This window comes from Ailuropoda melanoleuca, chromosome 1 (genome assembly GCF_002007445.2).
Source record: "Ailuropoda melanoleuca isolate Jingjing chromosome 1, ASM200744v2, whole genome shotgun sequence".
NCBI lineage: Eukaryota > Metazoa > Chordata > Mammalia > Carnivora > Ursidae > Ailuropoda > Ailuropoda melanoleuca.
Window position 1 is genome coordinate 139,194,705 of NC_048218.1, and position 19,863 is coordinate 139,214,567.

Here is a 19,863-nt window from a genome sequence, read left to right on the forward strand (position 1 = left end):
TGGTGGTCCTGCCGCTGCTGCTGCTTCTGAAAGCACCAGAGGGGTCTGCGCTGTGGGCATCTAAGAGTTTGCAGGCCTCTCTCTGCTGGCCTCCCTGACCACGTGGCTGGTGCTTGCCCTGGCTGGCTGCTGTCATATCGTGCCACTGTCGCCCAGGCCAGCAGTTGACCGGTGACTGCCACCACCGCCACCGGAACCTAGGAGTGCTAAGATACCCAGGTGGCTTCAGGCAAGAAGCAGAAGAAATAAAATCATGGCTTCTTTCCTTTTTCTAACTTCCACTCTGTCACCAGTGCTTACCACTGGCAGACCGAACCAGAAACTGGCTGGCAAGGAGCTCTGTGGATATGCCATTGACACATCTCCAGCGAGTGCAGGTGACCCTCAAAGAGCACAGGTTTGAACTGCTTGGTCCACGTATACACAGGTGTGCTTTGCTAAATCCACTACAGTGCTGTAAATGTATGTTCTCTTCCTTATGATTTTCCTCACAACAATTTCTTCTCTCTGGCTCACTTTATTATAAGGATACAGTATATAATACATATACAAAATATGTGTTAATTGACTGTGTGTTATCCGTAAGGCTTCAGGTCAACAGTAAACTAGGGGTTGTTACAGTTTAGGGAGTCAAAAGTTATACAGATTTTTGACTAAATGGAGTCGGCACCCCTAAGCCCTGTGTTGTTCAAGGGTCAGCTGTAGCCTTCTGGCTTCAAGTCCCAGAAGAGTGCAGGAACAGTGTGAGTAGAACTGATCCACAACAGAGAAATACCCAGCACTGCATTTACACCACATGCTCTAAGATTGCAGAACTAGGAGGGCAGAGCAGTAACTCATGAAGGAAATTATTTTATATCTGTTATACAGAAATCCAAGGGATGGTCCGAATGCTTATGTTCCGCCCAGCCCTCATGTGTATAGTTTCCTATTGCTCTAACAAATTACCATAAACTTAGTGGCTTAAAACAACACATTTATTAGTCTTTAGCTCTGTAAGTCCCACAAAGGTCTTAATGGATTTAAATCAAGGTATAGACAGGGCTGCCTTCATATCTGGAGGCTTTAAGGCAAAATCTGTTTCCTTGCTTCCTCCAGCTTTTAGAATTTGCCTGTGTTCCTTGGCTCATGGCTACCCATCTCCATTTTTAGAGCAAGTTCTTCTTCTGCTACCCTCTCTCTGATTCTCCGTAGCTGGAAAAAACTCTTTGCGTTAAAGGACTCCTGTGATTAGATTGGGCCTATCTATCCAGGATCATCTCCCCTCCTCAGGGTTCTTAGTTTTAATCATATCTGCAAAGTCCCTTTTGACATGTAAGATAGCATTTATGGGTTCTGAGAATTTGATCATGGGCATCGATGGGGGCCATTATTCTGCTTACCGAATTTTAAGTTCATATACATCTGTAGTATTCACTGGTTGTTCTCTCTCATAGACCTCTCAAACACATAATCTCTAAAACTGAGCTAATCGTCACCCAGTGTGTTCTTCCTTGGTTAGGGACGTCATCTTCATCCAACACTGCTTGAAACTTGAGAGTGTTTTCCTTTAACCCCTCATCAGATTGGTACTTCCGATCATTTTATTCCTAAATATTTCTCCAGTCTACCCCCGTCCTGCACCTCTTCCACCACTCTTACCTCTGTTTTTCCAAAAACAAAATGCTTCTTGATTAACTGTGTCTGGTGTTGTATGAGTTGGTGGAGCTACTGATGCAAATATGGTGCCCATGTTGTCTGCCCCAGTGGAATTTACAGTCTGGGATGGAAAACACACACTGTACAAATAAACCTGCATCACAAATGTCCTAGAAGAGATCATTTCTGATCTTTGTGATTATGGTTCATTTTTCAAAAATTGGAGTTAAAGATTGTGAATATACTAGACAAAGACCATCAAGGTGGCTGATTTAAATGCAATCGATAGTGAGTACTGTTTTGTGTGTGTATATGTGTCACTTTCCTCTGATTCTAGAATATAAAGGTGAACAATAAGACTGCTAAATTATAAGTCAAAGATGGCAATTGACTTACTTGTGGTAAAATCAATCTAGAACGTCCTGTAGAGCTCATCTTCATCATTTATTTCTAAGTGGGGTTACCCTGCAGATTTGAGGTCCCCAGACTAGACTTGATGGAATCAGAATGCTGCAGGGGGCCAGGGGGGAGGGAAGGTTGTGCTGTGCCCCTTAAAGAAGGGGCCCATGGGTCTGTTGTACACATTAACAGTATGAAATTATTGAACCAATGGCCACTCACCAATACTGCCTTGATTTGTAACTAAGAGGCTGAGGAAGGTTTTGTGATTTGCACACTCTCTGTCCTCTCCTTTTTCCACTGGTAACTGTTGTGGGTATCCTCCGTGAAGCTTCTCTGGTATTCTAAACACCTCCGTAATTCTCAGTTCACAGTCACAGTAACAGGTTAAAAGCACTCATTTTATGTCAGACATACTAGGCCGAAACAAGCCTTTCATACGTTGTCTTATTTAAAATTTAAAACGATTTGAAGATGTAGGCATTGTCTTCCATTTTGCAGATGAGATGAGGCTCCCCATTTCACAACTGCTGAGTGGCAGAGAGAGCTTGGGCTTGGATCCAGGGCCTTCAGATTCCTCAGGTGTGAGACCACTTCATGGAGAATTGATGATTCTCTCTGTGTGCCACTAGGATGATTTTCACATTCCTTTATTACCGCCTAATGCCATTTCAGTGGTTGGTTCACATCCCCGTTTCTCCTTCTTTGAGTCTCCTGGCAATAGGATCTGTGTTCATTCAGGTAAATGACAGCACCTGGGTGCTGTGTGGGTCTGTAGTGTAGCAGACACTCAATCAAACTCTGTCCCCTTGGTCATTCTTTTATTCATTCATCCAATCTTAGTTGCTTACAGTGGGTCAAAATGAAAATATAAAGCTCAGGTAAATGTAAAATGTGTGTTTTTGCACACATGGCACAATTAACAGGTAGAACTTTGACAAAATATTCATATGTACAGCAGTCAGAGTGTAGGTATAATTAACTAATGTTCAGATTTTAGTAAAAAGCTAATGGTGAAAACTCTTGTTATTGGCAATTATGCAAAACTATAAAGGCATTTTCCAAGAGCCCAAAGACACTTCCAAAGTGAGGCAGGTACTTTAAATATTTTTTATCTCACAGAAATTGTAAATAATGTAATTCTTCAAGGTGGAAACCCCAAATTATCTCTCTTCATAGGAGGAAATAAAAAATGTTTATTTGCTTCCTTTATTATTATGTACTTTTTCTTATTTTATCTTACACTAATTCCGCTCATAATATGAATATTAAAAATCAATTTATGTATGCCAGGTGACAAGGCATAATGGTGTTATTACTTTATTTCTTCAGGTACATGTGATTAAGCAACCAATTTCTTCTTAGAAACATGTAATAGAAAGAAAACTCATAAAACCGATATACGTCCATTTTCATCTTATTAGAATTTGAGTTTTAAAAAATAATAATAAATTCCTTCATAGGTATATTAAACCATTTAATTACCGTGGTGAGTGATTTTCTAATGTTCACATTCTTATTGAAGAATATAAGCAGGGTATTCATAACACATATTAATAAAAGTTAATTAACTGATCAGAGTCCAGTTTGTCTGACTCAACATTTAAGCACTTTTCAAAGTATAGCTCGGATTCTTCTAAAGGATATTAAGAGCAAGAGCAAAAACCAGCTGAAGGACTTACCCTGTGCTTTATCCTGCTGGGGGATTTTCTAGAAGATCTCTAAACTTCTGGATCCTTGCTGCAGAAGCATTATGTATCAGCAGCTTGACTAATTGGCTTGACATCCCTGAGGTCTCCTGAGGCTACTGGTCAGAATTCAAACCATCTTATGTCCTTGTCACCAAGCTTATTGTCATAACTGCATTATGGAAACTGCAAACTTGCAGAGCATACTCTAAACTCTGATGAATTCAATAAGTGCTGAGTTACTGATTATTTTCATGTATGGTATATTGCATTTCATATTGGGTGCCCATTCAGTTTACAGGTGCCAAAACAGGCTCAGAGAGGTTAATAACTTCCCTAACGTCACAGTTAGCTAGCAGAAAATAAGATTCAAATTCGAATCTTTTTTTTGTTTAAGATTTTATTTGTTTATTTGACAGAGAGAGAGAGATAGAACACAAGGGGGTGGTGGCAACAGAGAGAGAGGGAGAAGCAGACTCCCCACTGAACAGGGAGCCGTCATGGGGCTTGACCCCACCACCCCGGGATCATGACCTGAGCTGAAGGCAGACACCTAATAGACCGAGCCACCCAGGTGCCTGAACACAAATCTTCTAATATGAAATCTAGAACTCTGCACTACATGTGAGTAGGTTGCTTTGAAAACCATTTGTCAGGCTGCTAAGAAACTGTTTGCTTCAAGGGGAAAAAAACCCAGAAAGCACTTTAACTGACTTAAGCAAAAGAGAAGCATTGGTTAATGGAAAGATTCATGGATAGAAAATGTTAGGGCCTCAGTCAGGGCTGGGAAATGCAATCTGGGGTTGAGGTGACTGTCTCTGGTATTTACAGATAGTTCATCTCTATTTCTTATTTCAGCTTCACCATTTGCTGCCTTACAAATGGGTTCTTTCTGCCTCTGATGATGACTAGTCCAGCCTGTGTATCTGTGTGTCTGTGCGCACATGCGCACACACACACCCACATGTGCACGCATGGAATGGAACAGGAGGGGGGAGAGATTGGGTGGGAGAGAGGGGGACAGGGCCACTCGGTCTGTGGCCCACACCAGGAGCTACGGGAGGAGACACTCTGGGAAAGATGAACGGGCAGCTTCACAGATGGGAGTCAGAAAGGAGGTGGGAGGACATAACTGGTAGAGAAATCATCTACATTGTTTATACAAAAGGATTTTCTTGTACTGCACTGTTAAACTTTGATAGTTAAATCCCTGGTTCTCCCACTTGATTGGGAGGAGTTTTATGAATCTTAATTGGTTTCTCTAGTTTGGGTTAAGAGAGTTGTGTATATACTCCGTGTGTGTGTGTATACTAATATGTCTAATCTATAATTGTATTCCAAATATGCACATATAATTCTATTTATGCAAGCATTTTATTCCTGTTAATCAACTGGGAGTTATCTTCATCAAAGAGGTATTTTGGTGTCTCTTCTATGATATGGAAGGGGAAACATTGTCTTCTTGTCATTTGTAAACTGTTTGTGCTGATGCAACTATAATTTGATTAATATTAGCAAGAAGAACCAGGTAGTGCCAGAGAGAAAAGATGACAGTTCTGTTAGTAGAAGGTGCCTGCCTATAAGCTGTGTGTTTCCAATATCTCTGACATGGCACGCTACCCTGAGTCAACATCTCAAACAGTAGACATGAGTTAGTGGCCCTCAGAAAATTATCCTGCAAAGCAATTTTTATGGACAAGAGGACTCTTCAGGAAAACATTACATGCATTTCAACTTAATATTATCTGAAAGCCCTAAACATCTTTCGGTATCCAAAAACATTTGCTGCTTGTACAAGAAGATCAAAAGTGAAAATGTCAAACCAGTAATAACCTTCCCTTGTGTGTGGTGAAAGGAATACAGGAATTCCTGAAATCATCCCATAAAAAAGGTAAGTATGGAGTACATTCATGGATGACGTCCTGGTTGAAAAACAACCAAGGTGAGAACTTTCTTTGCTTCATACAACCCATCACTCGGCTGTTCACCCCTAAAAAATCAACCCAGTAATCATGTGCCGAATATGCCGTACTTTAAAACACTTCAAGTTTTTGTTTGTAGTTAGTGGTTTGTAAGATGGTGGAAAACAGGATTTAGTAACGTGTGGATTTTTGGAAATGTTCTGTACCAAGAATAAGGCAGTAGAGATGTAGTCTTGATTTCATCTGAGGGGATAAGCAAGACATGGATGATGTCTAGTTCTTGCCTTACCATCAGTCAGTGCTGTGCTTCGAGCCTCAACTGTCCATTTTTGTCACCAAGGGACAAGGCTGCAACAGGCAGTGACTGAAAGTCCTTCTAGTTCTCATAGTTGTGTCCTTTCTTAGTCTATAATATCTCAGAGAGATAGTAGTCATGTCACTTAACAAAAAGCAAATTTTAAAAAGAGATGCTGATCGTTATTGTAGGTGGTTGATGGAGATAGAGGTCATTATACTATTCTCTTCGGTGAATGAAACTTTTCAGAGAGACAGAAAGGAGACATATAGCTATAGTGGATGACGGCAATAATAAGGAAATGCTGCTTATTGATTATCTCCCCCATCCTAAAGAAAACATGGCCTGTTAGTTTATTTTAATGAGCCATCTAAACATGAAAGGTGATAGGAACAATAGGCTGTAGTAGGAAGCAGGGCTAGAGGAATTGGAAGAGCTTGCAGATACTCTTGAGCCATGTCAGTTGAAATGCTTTATCATTTGGTTATGAATGACATATAAGTTGTACTTCTAGTCAAATTTAATGAATATACATTACAGAGATAAATGGTTCATGAATTCACCCTCATTTTGGATTATGCATTATTGCTCTTTAAAATCATTAGTTTGGAAAATTGAGATTTGATTGTAATTTGCAATTTCCTAGTGTGCCCTGACTGGGCAAAGGAGGAAGCAGTCTGGATAATGGCCAGAGCAAAATTTACAAATGTGATGGGGTTGATCCATAAAGTAGATAAAGGACATGGCATAATTTGCAATCAACTATAAAAGTTTGACCATGGAAATACCAATGGAATAACCAAAAGTTTGAGCTGTAACATCAGAGCTCATAGATACTCTTTTTTTTTTCTTTTAAGATTTATTTATTTATTTTAGAGAGAGAGAGAGCATGTGTGGGGCAAGGGCCAGAGGGAGAGAGAAAGTCTTGAAGCAGACTCCCCACTGAGGGTGGAGCCTGACGTGGGACTTGATCCCAGGACCCCGAGATCCTGACCTGGGCTGAAATCAAGAGCTGGCCACTCAACCAACTGACCCACACAGGCACCCCAGAGCTCATGGGTATTCTAAAGTCACTTTCTGCATAGCTAGGTTTCTCCCAGAGATTAGTGCATTTATCTAAACAAATGTTTATTGAGCAATCATTCTTTTCCAGAACTGTACAAATTGTCACTTGAGGACCTTTAAGGTACAAGACCAGATCTTTGCCATTCATAACTAGATAGAGCTCTTTTCTCCTTGGGCCATGATTAGATGTTTAATCTCACATAAGAAGACAGATCCCTTTCTTGAAACCAGAATAAACTACTGGCCTTCCTCTTAGTAAAACTTTTAACATCTCCAGAGGGCCCTTTGCATTCCCAAATTGACTCTGCAAATTCACTAGCAACTAACTCAACAGCTGAGCTTGTAGAAATGTTGCTTATGCTTTGTTCTCTTTCCTCACTCAACCCTCACTCCTCAACCTACTGTACCCTGCTTCTGTCTCCAGGATATCATGTAGGTCACTCTTTCCAAGTCACCAATGATCTCTTTGTCATTCAATCTACTTTGTATTCCTTTTCTTGACTTAGAGACAACAGTTGGTACTGTTGGGTACTCTCTTTTAAAAGAAATGTTCTTTTCTTTTGGCTTCCATGTTACTGCCTGATCTGCTCCTCTTTTTCTGCTTCTGGACAATTTAAATAATGTCTTCAACTTCGTTGTGGGTCCTTGTTCTTCCCATAGCATTTCTCAGGGTTTTGAGGTAGACTGTCTTCTCTCTTCATTATCGACTTGTGCTGGGTGATAGGATTACTCCTGAATCCTCAGTCATCATCTGTGATGATGTCCAGTCTTTGTCTCACCAGACCCATCTTGCGCAATTTGGAGAATGTATCCAAAGCTCTACTGGATGGTTTAACTTTGATGCTTTGCAGACACCTCAGATTCAGCAAGTTCAAAATGGAAACCTTCATCTTACTCCCCGCACATCCCCAAGCTACTGTTCTTCCAATATTGCCTATCTTTGGAATGGCATTGCGCCTTCTATTCTTGTCATTATCTTTGTACAGCTACCCTGTCATCTCGTTCTCTGATTACTGTAATAACCTCCTAACTGGTGTGTCTGTCTGGTCTAGTTACCAAGTACCCTTCTGGTCTCTTCTCCCAATTCAGAGTGGTTCCTCTACAATGCATATCTAATCATGGCATTTCTCTGATTAAAACAAAACTGTCCCATTTCACTTGAGATGAAGTCATGGTACTTACGTAGCTCCAAGTGTCTGCATAATCTGGTCCTATGCCTAGCTATCCAATCTCATCTCTTATGCTTCCATTTGTATTTCAAGTTCTGCCTTATTAATATTCTTTCACATCTCCCAACACAGTATGGCTCTTCTTGCCTTTGGGTGTTAGCACATCCCTCTGATCGAGTATACATAAATATATCCTCCACCAGGAACATTCCCCTCCTACTCCTTGCCTTTTATTTGGCTCAGTTCTATGCAACTTCCAGAAATCCTTGTATCTTTCTTCCCTCAGAGGCATCCCCTAATCCTCTACACTAGGTAAAGTTAGGAAACCATTGCCACTTGTATATTCAAGATAACAGTAATTATAATGATATACTATTATATATTAATTAATATAATTGCTATAATTATAACTGTTTAATTTTTGTGTGTGTCTGGGGTTGAGGGAGATAGAGACTGCATACTCTCTAAGGTAGAAATTATGCGTATTTGCTCATGATTGCATTGCACCCCCAAACCCCCATGCCTGATAAAGATTTGACACAATTTTTCAGTTCACACTTGCTGAATGATTAAATTCAGAGAGAGAATAAAATTCAATGTGTGTCATGTTGTCCTACAAGAAATTGAGAGAAACAGAAGGCAAACCATTTCAATAGAATGCCAAAAGACACCTCTTTACCTAAATTTTTATTGCAAATGGAATAAATAATATACCAATGAATTTGGGAAGGGCCCTATGGAGGCTTTTATGTGCTTGCACCCTTATATTAATAAATGACAATGGCATGGCTTCCAATAAATGTATGTGGCAATCAATAAATAATTAGAAATGTTTTGAATGACTTGTATTTGACTAAGGGAAGGAATTGAGCTCAGTAAGTGCTGCTGATTCTGTGTTTGGCTCCACTGAATGCAGATACAATATTAACGATAGCTGCGGTGGTGAATATCAGACTCAGGATTATTGCTGGGACAATTTTCCGTTAGTTTATTTTTTTTAACTTATCAAATTGTTTTGACTTTCCTGGAGGTTACTTACTTCTGTCAGAAAATGCATATTAGTACTTAGCCATTTCAACAAACTATGAGATTTAGTTTGATGCATGTTCTCTATAACTTATCAAAAGATATTCATGATGGAAGTTGCAAAAATTATTCCAACCTGATGCAGCTGTCATACATCAGTAATTGAAAGCCCATTTTCCTTTACATATTCTATACTCCTTATATATTTCCTACCTCAGGAATGGTACCATCTTGTTGTAAAAAACAGAAATCTAAAATATTTGGTGCTTTTCTCTCCTTCATAACCTAGGTTTGTTTATCTCCTGATTATCTTTCAAATTGGTCCCCTTCGATCCATTTCTGCAGTCACTAATCTGGTTCTATCTATTATCATCCTTTGCCAGAAGACTTGCAACAACTTCCTTCCTAAGGAGCCTATCGGCACCATCATGTCCTCTTCCAGTCCATTCTCCATTCAGTGGCCAAACCAGTCTGATTATGCTCTGCTTAAAATCTTCAATGGCTTCCCACCAGCCTTAAAGAAAAATGTCCCACTCTTCACTGTTTCTCCTGACTGTACAGTGCTACCAAACATGCTATTTAGATGTCATATTCTAATATAGAGATTGCTGGCTTTTCGGTTTCCCATTCATCTTTGCACTAAAATGACTGCATCCAGGATGGACTTTTTAAAGGAAAATGTTGGTATTGCTTGCAGGTACTCTCTGATAGGGTGGGTGAATTCAGACATTCATTCATGCATTCAGACACCAGACTTCAACATTTTATTTTATTTTTTAAAAAGATTTTATTTATTTATTTGATATAGAGAGAGAGATAGAGCACAACCAGGGGGAGCAGCAGGCAGAGGGAGAGGGAGAAGCAGGCTTCCCACTGAGCAGGGAGCCCGATGTGGGGCTTGATCAATCCCAGGACCCTGGGATCATGACCTGAGCTGAAGGCAGATGTGCAACTGACTGAGCCACCCAGGTGCCCCTCAACATTTTAATACAAACATCTTGATCCTAACCTCATGCCTAATTCTAAGACAACAAGTCTTTCTTTTGATACACATTTTTGGATACAGTTCAAGGGCTTCATATATTCTTTATAATGCTCAGAGTTTCTACGATGTAGATGAACAGAGACCCCCAAAGGAAAAAAAATTACTTGTTTGGAGCCACATAATGAGTTAATGGAGTACATAACAAAAGTCATTTACTCACTTCAATGTTATTTTCATTTTGTCGTTTTGATTTTGGCTGGAACAGGGTATGTGCTCAAGCATTGTCACTATAGAGGATAGAAAGTGAGGAATCGATGAATCAAAATACTACAAGGTGTGTAATTTTAACTCTGATGAAATAAACCTTGTTGCAGTTATTATTTGTGCTTTCCGAAAAGCAAAGTCTAGTCTAAACTGAGTCTAGTAAAAACAAGAGCGAGAGGAGGAAGGTGAGATCTGGGTGAGCGAGATCCCTCAGAAGGTCTTTACACTAGATTGCATTTTGGTAAAATGTAAATGTGTTCAGTAATCAGACATTTATTTCTTCCTCAATAAATCAAGGCTTTACATTTAATGCACTCTTTTTTAAATAGTATTTTTTAAAATGGCTTAGTATTTTAGAACAAGATTAGAAATGTGAAGTGCATAGTTAAAATGGAAACAGATTTTCACTTATTATCATAGTAACCTAAGAAAAGATACATAATAAATATTAGCCTTATTAAGCACGTATCTCTCAAAGAACAGGTAAGTGTGGCAAGTAAAGATTTGAACATAAAGAAAATATCTTTAAAATATGGAATAAAGTTTGTATACCTTACTAGTAGCTTGCTCAGATGCTCCACTAGGAAAGAGTATTTTTATTTTTAATCCAGTGAATTGGGAATGAGATTCTATACTTGGCTCAGTGCATAGTAATACATAAATACAAAAGTTCTGCTGAATCACTTCCAGAAGGTATTCTTAGTATCCTTCCAAATTAAAGTGGAAGAAATTAATATGTTGGTAAAACCGAAAACTTCAGAGAAGGTGCAACTACTATATTTTCACTTGCTGTTTTGAAGAGTGTCATGGACAATGACCAAAACCCAATCAATCACATAGGAACATTTTACTATATTGACATCTCACAACCATTTTGATGAAAATAAAATTAACTTTATGGGAAAAGTCTTACAGATATTTTAACGGCCTCTTTTTAAAAAAGAGACAGTAAAGATCTGAATACCAAAAAACCCCAGGGTAATAGCTTACGAGTCACTGGCAGGGAAAAGAGTGTGAAAATAGACAACAGCCTTACGGTAGGAGAATTGCTAGAATGTGGTTGAGTACCACGTACAACGTGGGTTTCTCGAGTTTGCCAGGATTCACAGAGGAAATATAATTTAATTGATAAGCAGAATTTTGCTGAGAGAAGTGAGGCAAGAGGATAAAGACAAAGAGAAGGAATATTAAGAATAAAAGCTTTGCAGGTCATGATAGAATTTTGCTTTTTTTGAGTGCTTACTATATGCTGGGCTTATTATACCATTATTTCATGCAAAACACCCCTAATCAATCTTATAATGTAGATACTGTTATCACACTCACTTTGTAGGTGAGGAGTCTGAGGTGTGGAAAGGTGAAGAATTGAAATATGGCTCTCCAAGTTCCTGAGCCAGGTTTCAACGCAGCAATTGGATACCAGAGGTGGCACTCTCTCTCTCTCTTTTTAAAGATTTATTTATTTGGGAGAGAGAGAGCGGGAGAGGGAGGTTGCAGAGGGAGTGGGAGAGAGCGTTCCAAGAGGGCTCCTGATGAGCATGCAGAGCCCAAAGCTGGGATTGATCTCAGGACCCTGATCCAGACCTGAGCGGAAACAAGCAGTCAGAGGCTTAACTCACTGCACCACCCAGGGGCCCCCAGAGGTGGCTCTCTTAAACTTTGTGCTACCCTGCTTTTAACACTCCTAGAAATACTATACAGATTAGCAGGAGGAAGAGGAGATTGGAGTGAGGCAGATCCCTAAGGAGAGCACAAACACAAGGCCAGACAACTAGAAATACTTTCTGTGGGGAAAATGGGTGGGGCTTGGACTGATTGGCTGTCAGTGATAACAAGGAAGAGGGCAAATTGGGACGCTGTTCAAGTTTCTGACTTGGCAACTGTGTGGAGAGTGGTCCATGTTACTGCAGCAGGGAGTGCGGGTAGGGGAGCAGGTTGAAGGAAGGCAGGGCGGTGCAGGGAACAGGGACCCATGCCTTCTACTAGAGCGTATGGAGATGGAGATGCATGTGGAACTGCAGGGGGGCAACCAGGGAAGGCACTAGTGAGGGCTGGAGAGCAGCAGGGGTGTGGTGCCGCAGTGATGAGACTGCTGGAATTTAATCCCTACCCCTACCCATGACCATGACTAATTATGTAAAGTAGTGAAGTGGAAATAGGAAACTTCTGTTACAGATTCTTGCTTTCATTGTTGGCAAAACACTTCATGTCTTTGGGTTTCAGAATCCTTATCTGCCAAACAAGAAGAGTGGAGCAGACATATGGAAAGTACCTTTGGGGGTTCTCTTTATATTCTCTTAAAAACTATGCACTGTGTTTACTGCGTAGGTCCTATCAGCAGGTAATCTGACAATTTACATAATTGGCCACAAGGGGGAGAACTCTAATTCTACATTAAGTCATTCTACAATATGAAATAATCTCAAATTTGGTGATAGGCTGTCTCATTTCCACTTCCTCGTGGAAGTTGAGGGAATTCTACTGCCAGAGATAGATTTAACTGAATTTAAATGTGCTTTTGTGTCGCTAAAGTTATGATAAAGTCACTGAATGTAAAAATCTGTTTGTATTAAGCGATAATTCTCCATGAAGGAATCCAGATGCCTCTTTAATTAAAATGAAGACAGTAAAAATTTTAAATTCACCCTGGGAGGATTTTTCCCTCCAAATAACATTATTTTAGTTAACCTTCATGAAAACCATAACCTTCGTGAAAGCCCTTGGTTACTCTGAAACAAACCTAAGAGCCTTGGCCTGTCAGTCTATTGTGAAGATACCCATATCAAAATAAAAGAATTATAATGGCACTGGCCTCATCAGTTTAAATGTTACATGTCCACTGGATATGTATACGTCATATGTTCTATGTTCATTGTTAAAAGAACACTGTTATATGTTCAGTATTAAACTACTCATTTTCTGCTTGGGTTAACTTCTGTACTCTGGCTTCATGGCAAGTTTTATTGTAAGGAAACTATAACTCTCATTGGGTTGAGAGTATTTTATGAGTCTGCCGCTGCTCGTATGCCCAATAACAAGCATGGTGCTTAGCACTCTAGTAAGTATTTGCCAGTAGATATTTTGTAAATATTAGTGGCATAGATGAAAGAAAAATACATGGTATGAAATTATATGCACACACATATATATAATTATTCCTATTACATATATATTATTGTTCCAGACTGGTACATAATCACCCACCCAAAACATAGGAGCTTAAATCAACCATAGTCATTTATCTTGTTCACAGATCTGCAATTTGGACAGGGCTCAGTGGGAACACACCATCTCTACTATTCCACACAGTATCAGTTGGCCTGGCTTGAAATCCAGGATCGACTGGAAGACTAGAGTCTGAAATCACCCGAAGGTTTACTCACTCACATGTCTAGTGGCGGTCCTGGCTGTTGGCTGGGACCTCGGCTGGGGATGTCCTCTGGAAAATCACTTGGATTGCTCACAGCATATTTTTAGGTTCTAAGAGCTAGCATTGAAGAGATCGTGGTAAAGTACGTTGCATTTTTATGACCTAGCCTCGGGGGTCACATGGGATCACTTCTGTTGTACTCTCTTGGTCAAGGCAATTACAAAGGTCTGCTTGATTTCAAGGGGGAGGGGACTTAGAAGCCACCATGACATGTAGGAATGTTAAGGTCACGTTGTAAGAGGAGCATGTGGGACGCGATATATTGCCATGGTCATTTTTGGAAAATATGCTGTGTATATATGTATATATATACACAATTTTATTTGTAAACTGCACTTATATTCACTAGCTAACTTTAGAAAATACTTTTCCCAAACAAACAAAATTTACCTTGCTAAAGGGATTCTACCGGATCCAATGAACATTTATGGTTCATTTTCTCCTTCCTGTCTCTGCTTGTTCTCTGTTCTCAGTATGCTCATCTGCCCTCCCCACCCTCTCCTCACATCCACAAGCCTAGATCAAGGTTGACTTCCTCGAGTCCTTTCTCTATGGCTTTTTTTTTTTTTCCTGGGAAGCCTTACTTTTACTTCCACTCATTTTGTTGTTGAACATTTATTCAACAATGGGTGAATGGGTGGATGCCTGTGTCTTTTTCACTTTTCAGAGTAAATAGCACATTGCTGATGAATACAAGGTGTTTAATATTTACTAAATTGATAAAATGTTTGTAAGTTATATACTCTTTCTTAACCAGAAGAATTACTTCATGCTTAATCTAAAATGTACTCTGTTACTAAATTTAAGTGAACAGAATTTCAAGTTCAGATAAGAGTGAAAAATGTTGTTCTGTATCCAAATCGATATTACAGAATTTAAAACTAGAAGCAGTCTTTCCTGAAATTTGATTTTGATATGGAACAAGTGATGACAAATTATCTGAGTATGGCAAATTTGAGTTGTACACTGAGATTGCTTTTTTTCTCCTAAGGAGAGTAAAAATCAAATAATTAAAAAGAATGTAAAATGATACACAGTATTTCTTCTACTAAATCTGTTTCATGAGATAGTGAAATAATTTGGGGTAAATATCAGTGAAGTCATAAAGATATTAATGTCATTTAATAGTTTTAATAAATTATACTATCTTAAATAAAGCAAACTGCATTGATCCTGGGTAAAGGAAGGGAGAGAACAACTTAGAATAGGTCATATAGAAATTGCATGTTCATTAATTGCTTTATAGGAAGTAAATTGAAAGAAAACCAATTTGTATATCTTATGTGGGATCATTTATAAATGTTTTACAAGTGAGCAAGAATCATGTTTTCTGTGTACCCTGCCATATACCTAACATCTGGCAAATGTCTGTCATGTGAAGGGGGCTCAAAAAATGATTTTGCATGAAAGAATACAGTGCCTTCTGACAACATATTTTCTGGTTGTTTCAAAAATCAACTGTGTTCTCCAGCTTTATAATAGCCTCAAAATTCTTGATTATATAGTTCAGAATATATGAGCTTTGGAACTGTTTTCAAAGTTTAGGTTTTGTTTTCTGAATTCAGGAAATATATAGAGATTATTCTTTCAGGTCTTTCCTACATACTGCTAACTATAGTAAAGATCATACCATATCATATTTACTTTTACACGTACTTGCTTCTAAACGTAGGTTGCAAGCAAATCAATGATGGTATTTTCCCCCTAAGATTTATATTCTGAGAACAAAATGACTTTTCCTGAAATTTGATTCTATGTGGTGGCTGCTGCTCGAGTGTTGAAAGAATGAATGAGGAGCGCCTGGGTGGCTCAGTTGGTTAAGCTTCTCCCTTTGGCTCAGGTCATGATCCCAGGGTGTTGGGGTCAAGCCCTGCCATGGGAGTGGGGGGTGGGTCCCTGCTCAGCGGGGAGCCTGCTTCTCCCTCTCCTGCTCCCCCTGCTTGTGCGTGCACTCTCTCTCTCTGTCAAATAAATAAATAAAATCATAAAAAAAAGAATGAATGAGAATCTGAATCTGAATTTGCCCTTTAATCTATACTTTTCTTTAAAAAATCAAGCCATTTCATCAAACTGAGGTTAACATTTGAAAAATTATTAACTTATTAAACCCTCCCCCTATTAAAATAACATGTTGAACTTAGTATCAGAATTAAACATTAATTTTCAAGTTTAGCTCAACATGCTCTGTGAAGATTAATATATTACCTTTGTGTATATTGTGACATTCTGGTCCTTTCTTTTTTAAAGAGAAGAGTAACTTTAGAAATACTTTCCTTTTATTTAAGTAGCATTAATTCCAGGAGAGATTGGACCCCATCCACCACATGCCTCTCACTTCTAGAAATAGGTAGGAGCAGGCCAGATCACCTCGGAATCCAAAGTGACGTGTATAGGTTTGTTATATATGTTTATGAAAGTTTCCGGATCCAGGAATTCTTCAGATTTGCACAAGTACTTTATTATTTGTTCTGGGATGAGCAGTTCAGGTGCAAGTTGGTGCAAGTTATCCCCCGGTCCTTTAGCACCCACTTTAACCGTCTTTAAAAGGTGCAGTGCCAGCTTATGAGTCTGAGTGAGAAACTCTGTGACGACCTCTTCCACAGACTGTGTCTGTGTCATATCATCAAGGTACATGACAGGAACTTTTATTACTGAAATATGCCATTGCATGAAGAGCCTGGTTGGGATGTTATGGGACACAACTATAATTTTCATCCCATGGATAAAGAATTCTGCTTCACTCTTTCGATGGTTAAGATAATCTAACAGAATTTGGTAAAGGGTACCATTGGAGCTCTCAAGGACATGCAGAATGGAAGTAGGATATACCAGCAAAAACCCTGTCACTGCCTCTTCTTGGTGATGTTTTAAAATCGACTGAAACGCTTGTTCATAGTAGTCAGCAATATCTTTTTTTTCTGTGTTTGCTGTTATCTCTGCCACTAGAAACATCCTATGAAGAAGGAATTTCTTTAGCTGTAGTCTTTGCTTCTCTTCCTGAAGATGATAATAATTGCCACGTGGAATTTGTGGCATTAGAGGAGATTCCACTGGAAAAGTCCTTTTGCTGGTCTTTCCAACATGGCCTGGGAAAGTCATGATGGGCCCTATTTGTTCTTCCAGATGATTCCAGTTTTTAGCCTATCACGATGTTTGCATTATGGGGATACCTCTTCAGTGGTAAACTCTTTCATTTCTTCTTACAAAAAAAAGAGAAAAGTTTATCATGTCAAATCCCTCCCCAGTATTATCAACAATACTGTCTTTGCAGTAAAGGAGAATGTTTAAACAAAACACAAATTATGGAGATTGTTTAAAAGTTTACCATGAAATAACATTCACATCGTAGGAAAAAACTAATATACTGGTGAGTGGGGGGAAGAAAGAACGTACTCTAGAGCAAGTTAACTCTGTTTTTGTTTGAATTATTACTTTCTCCTTCAACTGATATTAAATTTTTTCTCTGCCCCCTTTTCCTGAATCACACGTGTGCTCTTATGCACATGTACACGTGCACACACGCACACAGGAACGTATCTGCTGACAGCCACTCACTCATTGGGATCACGTTAAAATGTCTTTGCATATATGTAATGGTAATTACAGATTGTCCTTGATTTGTCAATTAAAAAAAGTGATATTTTATGGTAAGTCTCCATTTTATTAAAAAACAATTTAACTGGTCAGTAAATTAAAAAAAAAAATCTGGGGAATTCTTAAGTCCTAGTTGGCTTCCTTCATCTTTACTCAGGATACTAAAAGTTAATACTGTGGCTTTATCTAATAACAGTCGATTTTTGGAGTAACAAATTTTGATTCTTTGGGGTTTTTTCCTATCAACAAATGTCAGAAATGGCCCTTTTTCCTTCCCTTTGTTGTCGTTGTGGGTATCAAATAATAAATTCTGTTTCTTTGCACTTACTCTTCTCACAAATCTCTTTTTCTTCCCTCCAGGTCATCTTAACATTTCTTTCCTTCTTCAAGTGCTTCTTGCTTTTACTTGTCCTTGAGGTCCCATTTGTCCGCCATCACTTTTCCAACTGCCAGACTCTTGGGTGCTGCCAGCTGTCCTGTGTGTTCTCTTCTCGTTTCCATGGTGCCTAGTGAATCAGGTTGTCAGTGGTCTTAAAGGGCCAGAGCACACTGGCAAGTGCAATTTCTTCATTTAATGAGGGTATCTCTACAGACACCTCAGCCTCACGGAAGAGGAAAGGAAGGCTTCTTTTCTGGAATGGCTTCCTCTTAGCCAGGTGCCCTTGTAAGTCAGATGGTGGACCTGAATATCTTCCTAGACATATTCTTTTCTTTTTACTTTTTGTCCACAATTTATGGAGGAGGAAACTAAAGCATGGAGTAGTTATACATCTTGCACACAATTCAAACATGCTTTCAGAAACCTCCCTGCTCTGTCCATGTAGGGTAGAGGGGTCTTGATGCATTAATTAAGTAGTTTAAGGGCACATGTCAGATTCTGTTTTAAGAAAGTTCTTCTGTAAGGTTTTCTTAATTCAATGTAAATTTAAATTAGTTTTTACAATAAAAATTAATAATACCATATCTTGAAATTGCATTCAAGTGAACTCTCACCATAATTTTAAAACAAGATTAGAAAACACCCTTATTCAATTTTTAAAAAGTAAACTTTACAGTACTTCCTCCCCGCAAGGTTTGTGTTATCCAAACTTATGATCTGGTTTTAATGATATATAGTAATGAGTTATCCCAAAAGGTGGGGGCTGAGAGGTGACTTAATAATTCCTTAATTGTGTGGTACATAAAAATTGACTAATTCCTCACGGGGTTCACTTCCTCACGATCTTTCCCAAGGCACAGGGGAACTTGTCACTGCCGGGTCTAGGGGTTGTTTTCAGCCTCATTCTTCTTACTGCTTTGCAGAATGTGATTGTGTCGACGATACCTCCTTAATGGCTTTCTGTTCTCCCTTGGTTTCTATGACTCTGGGCCTGCCTGAATTTCTTCTCAAATCTCTACTTATGGCCTTGCTCATTTCCCTCTCACACTCAGCTCTGGGCAAAGCTGAGGCTCTGGGCTCATTGTGCAGATCTCTCATTCTACCTCTGTGCCCAAGTAGTTTAGTGCCATCTTTTGTGAGGGCAGGTGGCTGGTCCTTGCTGTTAGTCTTGCCTCCAAACTTAATGATTGACATTGCTGATTGACCATCGAGACTTCCCTGTTGAGGCCAGCCGTGGACGTGGACTCCTTCTCTATCTGAAGCTCTAGGCAGATACCATTAATTTGTTGGCGTTGACAAAGAAGAAAAAGACTAACTTTCCAGCCCAGTATTTTTCTGTACAGAGGACTCCTAAACTGTAATCCTGTTTATAACTCTTCTTCTTGGATGTACCTCTACCCTTTTAAATTTAAAATGGCAACATTTTAACTATTATTTTCTGTGTATTTCCCTTTACAAATACCTCATTTGTGTCTCAGTTACACATTTTTCACTCATCTCCTAGGTCAACATCCTTGGTCTTATCTTTTCATGTTTCCTAAATGTTATTTGCCAACTGTATTCTGTTACTAAGTATTTTTACTTTGCAATGTATCATCGGTTCTTGATTTCATTATAGCCCTTGCTTTTTATTAGGGTTATAATCAGAATCTCCTATCCTCAGTGTTTTTCCACCTCACCTATTCAGCTGAGAGCATGAAACTGTAGGACATGTGACATGTCTGCTTCATAAAGTTCAGGAAATACTTATTTTGTGAAGTCTTTCCTGTTTACTTGCCCCTCCACAGAATGCTAGAAGGCACTTCTCCCCTTCCCAGGTCCACAGCGATTCTTGGCACTTACTTCCAGTGCACAATGATGGATTATAACAGAGAAGATGGGGACATGCCACTATAGGGTTTGGTAACCTAACAAGGACTCTGCTCAGAGTCAGTGGGAGACTTTATAGGGCATATACAGAAGCCCTTTTTGAATGCACAAATTAACCTTTTATACATAGATAAGATTTT

The 19,863-nt window shown here is 39.1% G+C and overlaps 2 protein-coding genes across 2 annotated transcripts in view; one reads left to right on the plus strand and one right to left on the minus strand.

Moving 5' to 3' along the window:
• The window catches only part of ZNF804B (zinc finger protein 804B), a 504,914-nt gene that overhangs the window by 14,148 nt on the left and 470,903 nt on the right, over nucleotides 1-19,863 (plus strand). The window lies entirely within an intron of this gene.
• On the minus strand, nucleotides 16,015-16,980 carry TEX47 (testis expressed 47). Its single transcript, XM_034667531.1, has one exon. It carries the CDS (start codon nucleotides 16,978-16,980, stop codon nucleotides 16,219-16,221), a length of 762 nt encoding a protein of 253 aa, XP_034523422.1. The 3' UTR covers nucleotides 16,015-16,218.